This window comes from Hakea prostrata, chromosome 6 (genome assembly GCF_041222555.1).
Source record: "Hakea prostrata isolate BN-2017 chromosome 6, UWA_Hpros_2, whole genome shotgun sequence".
NCBI classification, from domain to species: Eukaryota; Viridiplantae; Streptophyta; class Magnoliopsida; order Proteales; family Proteaceae; genus Hakea; species Hakea prostrata.
In genome coordinates, this window is record NC_142605.1 from 19,094,527 (window position 1) to 19,108,095 (window position 13,569).

Sequence of the window (13,569 nt, forward strand, 5' to 3'; positions counted from 1 at the left end):
ATTATATTATATCCGAGCATCCCTAAATACAATAAAATATAGAATATAAAACAAACAACAAACATAAACTATTACCTTTAGTATTGCCATGGTAGAAATAAATAAATAAATAATTACTATTGTCCTCTTTTACTATAGTGTAATTACTATATTATTCCTTATACTTTTTAAATTTAAAAATCCAACCTTAGACTTTACATAATTACTATTGCTGCCTTGTTAAGCTCGGTTAGTTAAGTGATGGTGTAATATCTTTGATTTATTAAAAAACCCCAAAATAACCCAAAGACTTTACTGATTTACACTTTATATTAAAATAAATTCTTACTTTTAATAATTAAGAAAAATTAACACTAAACTTAAAGTGCCAAACTATCTTATTATTTTCTTACCAAAATAAAAAAATAAAAACTCGTCTTATTCTCTTACCTCATTTGAGAAGGGGGGAGGTCTTCATCTTTCTCTCAATTACCTGAACCCAACTCTTTCATCTCCCTAGATAAAACCCAAAACTGAGATCCAATTTGGCCTTGTCTTTTAGTTTTTGTTATCTACTTTCCAATTTTATGTTATCAATTTCAAGAAGTTCTTACTTCCAATAAGTTGTAATTCCTAGTATTATTGTCGTGAAGAAATTCTTAAGCATTACTTTTATTTTATTTAGGGGTAATTACTAGTGCCCCCTATACTTTGATTTTATTACTAATCAAACTTCATTTTTTATGAAATTACTATTGCCCTTTCACTTCTTATGTTGTTAAGTGTTAGTTAATATTGAATATGTAATGTATATTTTTCTATTTATTAAAATTAAGAAATAAAAAATATGACATTACCCCAATTTATAAAAGCCATATTGAATGCCAATTATATCCTTACAAATATTATATTTTAGAATCAATTTTGGATTTGAAAGAGTAATAGTTGTCTCCATTTAAAATGTCATGAAGACCCAGATCAAGAAAGTTTGTGAATGAATTACCTCTTGATATCTTACTTCTTTGTCCCTAACTCCGTCAAAATGTGCATCATGGTAAAGATGAACTGTTTCATGGTATAAGTTTAACTTCTAACAGCAGGAACAATGATCTGGGAGAAAAGATATGAATATCTAAGTGGGTGTTGTAATTCTTGAAATTTACACAAAAGAAGCAAAACAACAATGATCTCTGTTGCAATGTGATACTTGCTAATGAGGGTCTTACCATTGTATTAGAAAATAGAAATCATATATATTTTCAGGTAAGGTTCATCTTTAATGGAAGTGTTGTCTTGAAATTATTTTTCTTTTTATTTTTTTCTCAGAATTTAATTGGGAATTGGTGGAACCACATGCTTATGGTTGTTTAAAACTCTTATGCTTCACTTAAATTTTTCACAATCACAATGATGAAAGTCTTAGAAACAAATTAACATATAATATGCTAATTGATAGGAAATTTGGTAACATGCACAATGGCTAGCATATGCTAGGTGATTTTTAATTTTTAAATTTGGATTAAAGTTTGATATTTCTTCATATTTAGTTTCTTTTTTGAGTTTTATTTAATCACATCTTTTCTTTATTTGGTGGGTTTTTTTAGAGAGGAAAATAGATTTAAGGTAAAAAAAAAATTCATAGTTAATTGAAGGTAGTATTATAACTTGACAAAAGGGTAAATAAGTAAATAAATAACTCTAAGGTTAATTTTGGGATTTTGAAAAAATATATAGATGCCACATTATCGGTAAACTAATAGAGTTAATGGTAGGGGGTATTCAGGACGATAGCACAACCCCGGGCGAAACGCGAGAGCGAATCGCCCCAAATGATAAAACAAACCCACGATGCGTGTTTTTACATAAAATAATAATATTTGAAAGCAGAGTCAAATCGGATTATGCGTAAGGGTTGTTTTTGTAAACAACGCAAAGAGCCACGGACGAGGCCAAAGCCAAAAAAAGGGAGATCCAAATGTTTAATACCATATACGAAAGCAGCATATTGAACACCACTCACCCATCCCACCACCAGGGGCGCCCGCCGACGCCGGATGAAGCGAGCCGCACGGGCGCCCATCCTCCCGCGCCGCCCGGGCCGGGCGCGAAAGACAACACCACCACCAACACCAAGGAGGAAGACGGCCCCGGAACGAGAGAGAAAACGAAGAGGCAAGCGGCGAGAACCCGGATACGCGCGCAAGAACGCGAAAGGCGATACCGGCATGCGGCCGCGGGTACGGTTAATTTCGGGATTGAATTTGTGCAATTCGGACAATAACTTAATGGTAGGGGTATTAGTAATTGTAGACAAAGTTAAAGCTTGGATTAGTAATTTTAAAAAGCACAAGAGACAAAGTAGTAATAAAATTAGAGCACAAGAGGACAACAGTAATTATCCTATTTATTTATTTATTTTATTTTCTAATTTGATGTTATCAATTTTAGGAAGTTCTTGCCTCCGATAGGTTATAATTCCTTGCACTATTGTGAGGGGAAGAGACTCCTAAGTGTGTTACATCTCTCATGACAGTCTCCCCATCATCTTCTTCTCTTTGCTTGTTACAACCAATTTTATTTTTGTCATCCAACTTTTCAACCAAAAGAAAGGATCTGACTTTGTGGAATCCAAAATGACAGAATACATGAGATAAAATTGGTACTTCATGCGGTATTTTTTTTTTTTTTCTTTTCTCTAAATGAGGATAATTTTGTTACTTAGCTACTTAATTCTACAAGGGAAAAATAAACATTAAACATCCAACTATAACAGTAAATTGACACCATTAGAAGTAAAGAGCATAATAGTTTTATAAAGAACATGGATTTTGTAAAAAGATTGTTAATTGTGAGTCCCACTTTTCACTTTTTCATATTTTTTCATAAAGTCCCACACATTTTGTGGGGTTTTGAAGAGGGTTGGGGTGTAAAAATTGGCTTGCCACTTCACCAGATAAGCTTCCTTAAATTAATGAAACTTATCTCTAACTTTTCTATCCTAAGCAACTAGACAAACTACATTTTTAGGATTTAAAGAAAAAATTTGCTTTTTCAAGATTTTTACCATCTGTTTTTTTCCACCCCACTTTTATTCCAGCAAACGCAGCCTTGGCCCTTGGAGAATGTTTCCTACTATTTTACCATTGTTTCCTATTGTTCATAGTCGTCAAGGTGCAACTTAGGTGAATTTCTTCGCATCAAAATGCCTTGACAACATGGGTAGCCTTGATCGTGTAAGTGTCTTAGTCGACTTGGTAACCTTACATCTGAATTCTAACCCCCTCTAATGCCGAGTCTGGATCCTTTTCCTGCCAGGGTAGAAGATTATCCTCTCCTCACATCCCTCCACCGCACAAGGGTACCTACCTCTTAAATGTGATTGATGATCAATGTGACAGTAAGTTGATTGGCTAGATATGCTGATTAAGGGAAAGCTCAAGTTATTATTCTCATTTGTTTAACTCCAGTACTAGATCAGTTCTTAACCTTAATCGTCTGCTCATACTGTAAAAATTGAGCATCCCCCTTTATCTTGCTTGATATTGTTAAGGATTTCATATAGACATTATGCCAAAGTTTATTCTTGGCTTCAAAGAACTACCTTTGTATCAGGTCAAGTAAACCTTAATCAATCAGTACGCCAAAATCCCTGAACTTGTAATTGCTCACAAGTGCTGTTTAACAATGTTACAGATTCACAGAATAAAACATATATATATAACTTCAATCCTGAATTTGCCCTCTGATCCATCTGCATTGCTTAGCTATATTGTTATTTAATCATCCTTCGATACTGTTTTATCTTCCCTAAGAACCTGAGATCAATCGCTTGATATGGATTCCCTAATCAAGAGTTCTAACCTAATTAAGGGATTGTTTCTCACTTGGTAGTAACAGACCTCAACCAGATTACTATACATCTGAACTTGTTATGTTAGTATAACTAACACTTTAAGAAACAACAAACATCAAGAACTGTCATTCTGGCTTAAATTGACATTCTGAAACCTGATCTCTAAGGCTTCAAGAAATCCATTGCGAGTAACCACTGGAGACATATCAACAAGAGATTTACATTAAGACTAGAATGTAACAGCGCCCCGGCACACAAGTGCATTGGCCATGTCATCCCTTGGCCAAACTGAAGCCTGCAACTGGAAATGGTCTTTTATATTTGAAGAAAAGTTCTCCTGCAGTGGAACAAAGTAATCCAAAGTAATAAATAATTCCTCATTTCCTCTTGATCTTCTCAAAACTTTTGAAGTTACTTTGGTTTCCCTACAGCTTCTGAAAATAAGCCAACTGCAAAATGCAGCCAAGTAGAATAAATAAGTGAAACTTTCCTTTTTAACGGAATGACCATGTCTTGAACAAGAGTTCTAAGATAGTGCTTACTTTGTGCTTGCTTGAGTTATCCATAAAATACATTTAACAAGATCTCTAAGATTGAGAGATGAATCCATGTATCCAATACAGAGAAAATTCAGTGACATAAAAATTAAGTAACCTGTCAATATTACATACAAGAAAATTGAAGATTTTTTTTAACAACCTAATAACGATCAGGTAGTTACAGGTAATGTTTAAAATGAAGATTTATCTAATAATCTAATAATTAATAAAAAGCACATTGTTGACCCCAATAAATATATGCAGTTCTGCAGGACATTGCCAAACCTTCAAGCATCGAGAAGGGAAGGTACACTGTTGGTAGATGTAGCACAGACTTCTAGCGGTATACCAGGGGTGGGCTCCAGTACCTGTGCATCTGGTAGCTCTTTTGACAATAACTCCTGCATATCAGTCATTAACTTTATTGTTTAAATAAAACATCTTTCAGGAGCTAAATATGATGGTAAAGCACTGTGCAGTTCCTAAAATATTCTGCAAAGGTAATATCAAGTATCAACCATTCAGCAGTCAGATCAAAGATCGTTGCAAGATCATATAGTGTTCATCACATTCCATTACTAATATGGTAGTACAAGTACTATTGTATGATAACTAATCATGGCTTTTTTCTTTTCTTCTTTTTGGAAGGCTTAAAAGCTTCAAAAGTTGGGTTTGGGTCTTCCAACAAGTGACAAATCCTGACCTTGAATGATTCTATTGTTCCTTCAGACTGGATTATGCTTGCAAGAAATCCTTTGCCATCAAGGTCCCCATTTTTCATAGGCACAATGAATCTGTGAAAGACCAGCAGGCAAGAGATTGCATTAAATATGTAGGAAATAAAATCATGTTACAATAACAGTTAACGTGAGGCCAATGGTGTATACTTGGCATTGAGCAGTTTTGCAAGCTGAACTGCATCTTCTTGTCCAGAAACCAAGGTGAGATAAGGCAGCAATTGCTTTATCACTGGAGTAATTACTATGTCAGCCTGCTCCTTTTTCAGAAATGCTTGGTTGTAGACACAGTGAGGTTCATAGTAGAGAGTTAACTGGGCTTGTGGAGAAATGATGAGATACCTGGTGTAGAATAACAGAGATGGAAGAAATATGAAGCATTACATTCGGATGTCAAATTCGCAAAGAAGAATCAATGTAAAAACTCCGAATTGACAAGTGCAGGGGGTCTCACCCATTTTCTGGTCTCTGCCATGGAGGACCCAGGATAGGTCCTGTGGTGGCCTTGATTGTGATTTTAGAATTATTCACTCCTTCAATTTCAGAACTTTGACCAGGTTCCAAATATGTTACCTATAATTTTTTAAGAAGTTCCAGAGCAAAAATACTTAAAAACCACAGATAGTTAATGAGAAAAAGGAAAAAGATGTCAGGACAATTAAAATATCTGCATCGAGGAATGGAGTTGTTGATTTCAGAACAATGAACAACAACATAAGCATCAGATTTACGTCGTGAAAAATATTTGAGGTGGGTGTCTGAAATTCCTCTATAACATATTTGGTATTGCTTTATACCTCTGAACTCTTGATATGACTGCATGCATGTACGTATACAGATGTTCTTGGCTGTTTCAGAAGCTGACTGAGTTTTTGAGGATCGTAAGCGGTGAAGCACTGTTAAGGCTGTGGCCATGTGTCAAATGGTTTGGGAATAAGGAACTGAGTGTTGCTCGTCAGTTTAAGTCAGTTAAGAAGTGCAAAATGCCATTGTTACAACCATGTAGTATGGATCTACCAAGGGAAAATTTCTCTTGCTCCCTTGATCTTATCCTGTATTTAGTTAAACTCCCCAATTAGAAGTTTCACCTCTGATTCCCCCCAGAAAAGTGATCTCAAACCTCTCCTTCACCTTTTCTATGCCAAACCACCCTTCATTTTCACATGGTAACTGAATTCCTCTCCTTCAGTCACCAATTTTTACCTGGCAACACTCTTTTTCTTCTTGTGTTTGTGAAACACAGGTTTTGACTGAAATTTTGGAGATTTCGACCATTTCGGAGGTCTCGACCAAAATTTCTACCATCTTGACTGAAATTTCAGCCATTTCAACATGCAAACTTGTTTTTCCTCAATTTTTGTTGATTCCTATCCCATTTTCACCTAATTTTCACGACTCCTTTGCCTTCAAACACCTCTTTTGCTCATCTTTTGCCTCCAAACACCATCAAAGCCACAATAGCTACAAAGGAAACTCTGGTAGTAATAGAATGTGAAGCATAAGCCATACCCAACAATTCCAAACTTCCCCTTTATTTATTTTTGTTTTGTTCATGCCTTAAATGATTTTGTATTGCCTTGAAATTAATATATGTTTAGCCTAGGACTATAATCTATGATTGTGTTTTGTTAAACTTTTTTTTTTTGTTTCCTACTATTTTTTATTTTCTGATTTTAATAATTATTTTCTAAATTATGTATTTTTATTTTATGTATTTATGATACATGGGCTTCAACTTTATATATGTGAGACAACATCACTTGATCTAGTTGGTCATTTTATTTTGTTGACTTGCTGTATATGTAATCATTCTATCGAACAATTCATGTATGTTGATGATTCTATGCCTATATACAATACAGTTTGTACTTGTCGGAACCAGTCATTTGTTAGTATACTTGAATGATAAATTTTCAATGGTATTTTTGGGCAAAATACTAGTTCTATTGTGTTTATTATATTTTAAATAGGTAGGAGGCAAGAAATTAGATGAAATGGACGTCATATAAGGCCCGAAACCTAGGGTCAAAATTTTTTTAAAAAAAATCACATGTTTTGACCAAAATTTTGGTCGAAACCTAAAAAATTCGGTCGAAATCTGAAAAATTCGGCTTTTTCGCGGGTCGAAATCCTGGTTTCGATAGAAAATTTTTCCTTGGCCCCTTGTAGGGGGGATCCCTAGGATGCTTCTTTGACTACAACCTTGATTTATCCTCCTTACTTATTGTCCCTTTTAACTTTTTCTGTGTTCCATTTTACTTTCTTGCTACTGTTCCTTTTTTTGTATTATCTCAGCCTCTTTCGGGTCTTAGTAGCTGACCCTATTTAATTGGAATAAGGTAATCATTGTCATTGTCATCTTTAAACCCCCATTTGAATTTCCCATTTGTCACTCATCAGTTGTTTCTCCGGCTCACCATCACAATAAGAAGAGATCATTGCTAGCACACCAACCACATACATCAAGGTTTATATACCTTGAAAACCAAGTTGGATATCACAATAAAATTGGAAAATAGGTAAGAGGAAGTAGGACAATGCAACCCTAATCAAGAGGATCCTCTCAGTAATGCTGAAGTTTTAGTTGAATGATTTGAAATTGGGTGTTTTGTAGGTCCAATTTAAGTGTATATCACATGAACAGAGATCCATTTATCGTGGTATTCATGTGATGCTTGGAGTTTGGAGATGAGGATTTACATCCATCACTAATCATCCATGGAAGATTGGTGGTATCTTTGAAGAATCTCTGGATTGGTTATTGGAAAAAGATCTACGCTCCACAGGCTTGGACTAATGATAGGACTTGGATTCTCTCTAGCGTGATTCTGATGGTTGGAAGCACCCAGCTTCCGGTGTACGTCATATTGATAGTCTACAGATTTGTCTAAAGTTTTATATCAGAATCACTTGAAAATTTATTTGACATTTAAACTCCATAGTTTCCAAAGATCAAGAAGCCTTAGGTAACGTGATCAGAAAAGTACATATCCCCCCTCCACACCCCCCCGCCCCACGCCTATAAGCAACAAGCCAACAAGTCTCATTGTCTTTCTCCAGGAAAAAGGGCATGTTTAAACTTCTTAGATTCCATATTCATCAAGTAGAAATCAAGACTGCTCTTTTAAAAATAAGTAGCATGATTCTATTTCCACAGTTATCCCAAAAAATTGTAAATCTACCAAAAAGGAAAAATTCCCCCCAACTTGAGACTCAGCTGGGAAGCAAATTGTAGGATTATAGGGGCTTCATTCACATTTCTTTTTCCATGTCACTATACATAGCTTCCTTCATGCTATGATTTCAATCCCTCCTCCAAATAATTCTTTATTGTTATTTCTCATGTAAGTATTTTATTTTGTAAGCAGCTTATGCAGCAGAAACAAGCAGAACAAAAATAGCAGCATATAACTTGTATTGTGAAAATTTGGAAAGACATGGACTAAACATAACAAGAAAAATGTGATTTACATAATCATTTGAGATGTTGAGTTCAAACAACAAGGAGATCGCAAAGTAACAGTTTGCTTCATGGAGTTTGTTGAAAAACAAGAAACTCAGCCTCATCCCAACTTAATGTGAAGGATCCAAACAAAAGAAAGTAGGTAAAACTCATGTCTAAACAAGAAAAGGGAATGAAGAGATGGGAATTGAGATGAGAAATGATAAGATGAAAGTATGAGGAAAGAGGCACAGTCCAGCAAGTCATAGAATTCTCAGATAAAGAGGACTCACTACATGGATCCTTACCTTCTAATAGGCTATATCTGAAGAAATACTGCATATGACCTAGATTATGCATGTCCTTCCTCACAACTTCCCCTAATGGTCATCTAGGCATTGCCCGCCCTTCTTTTAGTTCCTTCAATTGGAATCATATCACTCCTCCTTATTTAGGTGTCCCTAGACCTCATTGAACATGACCATATCACCACAAAAGACTCTCTTTGAGCTTGTCTATTGTTGGTGTTACTACCAAGTCAGCTCCAATATATAATTAGGCCCCCGGATATTGAGTTTCTTGAACAAGTAATATAAATTAAGGACACATCAGAACTAATTGAAGGGCCCAATAGCTTATCAGATACATACAGGTCTCAAGGACATGACTTCCACAACCTAACCATGGATCTCAGTAGCTCCCCCATGAAGCTAGCCAGGGTTTCCTATTTTCTATCCAAAATAGGTTGAGTATTGGGCAACAGAATTGAGTGAGGTAACACAGTTATTGAGTGTAGTCACTTACATTTCTGAAAAGGGGGCTCAACATTGTTTCTGCATTCGGAGTTGCTACGACTGGAATATTTGGGAACAGTTCAGACAGCGGCTTCAAGGTCTTCATATGACAGTGATCATCAAGGCTTTGTGTAATCAGTAAACAACTGATTTCTGGAAGGTCTCTAAGCTGCGCTAGAACCACAATTGAATTATAATGAACTTCATTAGCTCCAGTACAATCCAAAAAAAAATTGCAAAAGCTTTTGATGAAACTAGAATCACAAATATCAATAGCCAACCTGGAAATTCTTCAAAAACTTCTTGGATGCATCGTAGAGCCAAGGAATTCCAAAATCCAAGTTACCAACCAATATTGGATCGACCAAAATCTTCGACCCACCAACATCCCACAACCAGCTATTCCCCTAAACAAACAGCAAAAATAATTAAAACCCCCAAAAAGAAATGCAACATAACGAAGAATTAAGGAGATCTGGAGAAAGGGTAGTCCAATGAAAGCAACGACCCACCTCCAAGTAAGTGAGTTTGAATAAATCAGTGCCAGATAAACTCGAATCGACCGCGTTCTTATCGGAAATTACAGAGGAAACTACCCGATTGCACCTGTGAACGAGTGTGAGCGGTGATAAATTGCGCGACATGAGCTTGTAAAGAACAATTAGATGTGATAGAGAGAGACCTGCGTTTTGGCTGCTTCAATTTGTAGGAAGGAAGAGAGATTGGATTGTAACAAGTGGGAAACAAACGGGCAGACAAGAATGGAACAGAAGGTGTGTGTCTACTGATTGTGTACGAATATAGGAGAGAGTTGAACTGAAGAGCCATCAAGGTATCAAAGATTAGCAGCTGAGGAGGGCTCTGTCCAAATGTATAGAAATCAATATCGCCAATTATCTGATTGCAGGTTCTGCTAAGTGCTAACTCTTCCCGCGAAGTAAAGCCGTTCACTCGTTTTGGTTCTCAAGATCCCTGTCCGGTCTCATTAAAAGTCTAAATAAAAGTTTAGTGGAGATTCTCTCCATCCAATCATCTTCTCACACTCACCTGAGCTAAATCCTGTCTGATATGAGAGACCCTATGAGTGTAGGTCCCACTACTTTATGGGACCTTGCTTGGGTCTTGTGCAATAAATAACCATCAAGCCATTCACTTTGAGCGGTGGGATCGGAATTTCGGTCAAAATTTTGATCTCGACCGTCGAAATTCAACGGTCGAGTTCGAAATCTTGACCGTCGAAATTCAACGGTCGAGATCGAAATTTCGACTTGATGATCTTGCGCATTTAATGCACAGGATCAAAGCTTTTTTGTACTTTATGTGAGTGTTAGAGTGATAGACATGCTGAGTAGAGAGGTGAACTCCCAAAAGTTATGTTGTGGGGTTCCATTTGTCTTTGAATAAAAAGCAAGATCGAAAAAAGACATTCAATGGACTGAATGATTTCAGGATTTACGTATCTCTAGACTCATGTAACCAAACAGGCCCTTAGTTTCTGTAGGTGTTCCAGAATGATTTCAGGATTTAAGGTTAACTTTTGCTTGATAATAGATGAACAAAAGTGTAATTTTTTGGCCAAAATGATGGTAAATCAAGAGAAATTAGATGTTAACAATAAAAAGAATGTATCAATGCTATTTAACATGGAAATTAAAATACACCAAAATGGAACCTGAATCGGAAGCAATAGAATAAAGAAGAAGAATCGTCGAGGCACGTTAGACGCTTTCCTTAAAACAGATTTGTCCCCAACGATGTGCACTTGAGGATCCAAGGGATGTTTGTCTCCTAGGATACAATGACGAATAACGGTATACTTAGCACAAAGTAGAACGTTATGGAGAACTTGATATGTGCATTCCTTCTATCACCGTAAAATTCAAATTAACAAAATTCTCAAAACATTGACAAGACTCACAAAATATTAACAAGACTCTCAAAGCACTCTTAGCATAGCTCTTAAAAAATAAAAAAAAATAAAAACAGAAGACTTATCTTCATCAAAGGGGATCCCAATTTATAGTAGAGATGTTTAGTAGGTACAATGAATATATCATATTACCATCAATGTCTCATTAACAAACTTATGAAAATGAAAAGTTTTTGTTGTTACAACCAAACTTGGAAAACAAAGAGCTTCAATTATTAATAAATCTGGTTTGGGAAACAAAAAGTTGTGGTCATTAATTAATCAAGCTAGGGAATGAGAAGTCCCTTGGGAAATGAAAGTCCCATAACACTCCATTCATGAATAATGCTTGGAAAATGAAAAGCCCAAACATTCATTAACATTTTATGCATGAACAATCCTTGGGATTTGAAATGCCCAATTGGCTATAATTATTTCATGCACTTATTTCCACAAAATTTCCTTAATGAATAATTTTCATTCACACATGCTCAAATAGCCATATTCCAACAATCCCTCGCATAAATGAAAATTGACTACAAATAAATAAAATAAAGACCTGACATGGTGATAGAATTCTACGGTTAATGTCTGCAAAGATAGGTAGGTTTTGCCTTTGAACCTTTCCTTGTGAAAATATATTTACTATACTGGCTAATCAGTAGACGTGATGTCCTTGATTTGTTTTGTCGTTTGTATAAATAATGATATACCCCACAGACATTCCCCTAACATAATTTTAGTTCTCATGGTTATTATTTGTTTTGGTCATGGACATCATCCTAGTTTTGCGAAAGTTTCTAGAGAATTAAGCCATCAAAATCTCATTAGAAGCGTAACCGACATTACTCCTCTTGGACCCAACTTTTGTCCAATGCATAAGAATCATTAAAAGCATAAGCTTAACCTATTCCTTGCAGGTATCACTGTTTTCACCATAGGAATGGGTAGAGCATAACCTCCACGGTGATTTCACTTGGTCATTATAGTTTAGTTGTCTTATTGGACCTAGATCTTCTCTAGTAAACTAAGTTAGGTTTCCACTATAGACAACCTATACATTTGTGGGCTTGAATCCCATTCCCCTCGATGATTGTTCAACTTGATCTTTATTCAACCCTTTGGTTAGCAGATCGGCAAAATTTTCTTTCGACCTTACATAATCAATTGTTATGACTCCAATCGAGATCAAGTGTCTAATGGTACTTTGTCGACGACATATGTGTCTTGATTTAGTGTTATACATCACATTATGTGCCATCTCAATAGTTGCTTGGCTATCACAATGTATACATATAGCAGACATAGGATTTGGCCATTCTGGAATATCCTTCAAGAAGTTCCATAGCCATTCAGCCTCTTTGCCACATTTATCCAGGGCTACAAACTCAGATTCCATTGTGGATCTAGTTATTAATGTTTGTTAGGAGGATTTCCATGAGATTGTTACACCTCTTAAAGTAAATACATACCTACTAGTAGCTTTAGAATCTTGTATATCAGATATCCAGCTTGCATCTGAGTATCCTTCTAAAATTGTTGGTTTTCTAATGTAGTGCAGTCCATAATTACGAGTGTACCTTAAGTATCTAAGTACCCTAACAATAGCTTTTAAATGATAAGTTTGGGGTTTACTCATGAATCTACTTAGACTACTCACAACATAGGCAATATCAAGCCATGAACAACTCATTAAGTACATTAGGCTGCCTATAATCCTAGCATATTCTATTTGAGATACAATGTCTCCTCAATTCTTGGATAGATATTAATTCAAATCAATTGGAGTTCTGGACACACCAAAATCACACTTGTTAAATTTTCAAGCATATTGTCCACATATTGTGACTAACTTAATATGGGATCATCAACGAATTGATGAATCTTAATTCCCAAATCACATCATCCAATCCCATATCTTTCATGTCAAATCTTGAATTCAACATGTTTTTGGTAGATTTGATCATTTGTTCATTGCTACCAACAATTAATATGTCATTTACATATAGACAAAGAATGACAAATCCATTATCCATGCTCTTAACATAGACACATTTGTCACACTCATTGATTTTGAAACCATTTGACATCATAACATTGTCAAATTTTTCGTGCCAATGTTTTGGTGCCTGTTTAAGTCCATACTTTCTTTTCTTGTCTGGGAGCAATACAACCCTTGGGTTGTTCCATGTATATTTCTTCCTCAAGATCTCCATTGAGAAAAATAGTCTTCATGTCCATTTGATGGACTTGTAGACCTTGCAAAGCAGCAATTGCTAATATCATCCTTATAGATGTGATTCTCGTAATACAAGA

At 35.6% G+C, this 13,569-nt stretch overlaps 1 protein-coding gene across 1 annotated transcript; it reads right to left on the minus strand.

The window, feature by feature from the left end:
• Nucleotides 1–4,401: 4,401 nt before the first annotated feature.
• LOC149012457 (Metallo-hydrolase/oxidoreductase superfamily protein) lies at nt 4,402–10,313 on the minus strand. The gene is made up of 8 exons (XM_089159498.1): nt 10,027–10,313; nt 9,857–9,950; nt 9,626–9,751; nt 9,355–9,513; nt 5,563–5,681; nt 5,259–5,450; nt 5,075–5,165; nt 4,402–4,772 (listed from the first exon to the last, which is right to left on the minus strand). Exons 1-8 carry the CDS (start codon nt 10,170–10,172, stop codon nt 4,659–4,661), a joined length of 1,041 nt encoding a protein of 346 aa, XP_089015624.1. The 5' UTR covers nt 10,173–10,313; the 3' UTR covers nt 4,402–4,658.
• Between the last annotated feature and the right edge of the window lie 3,256 nt (nt 10,314–13,569).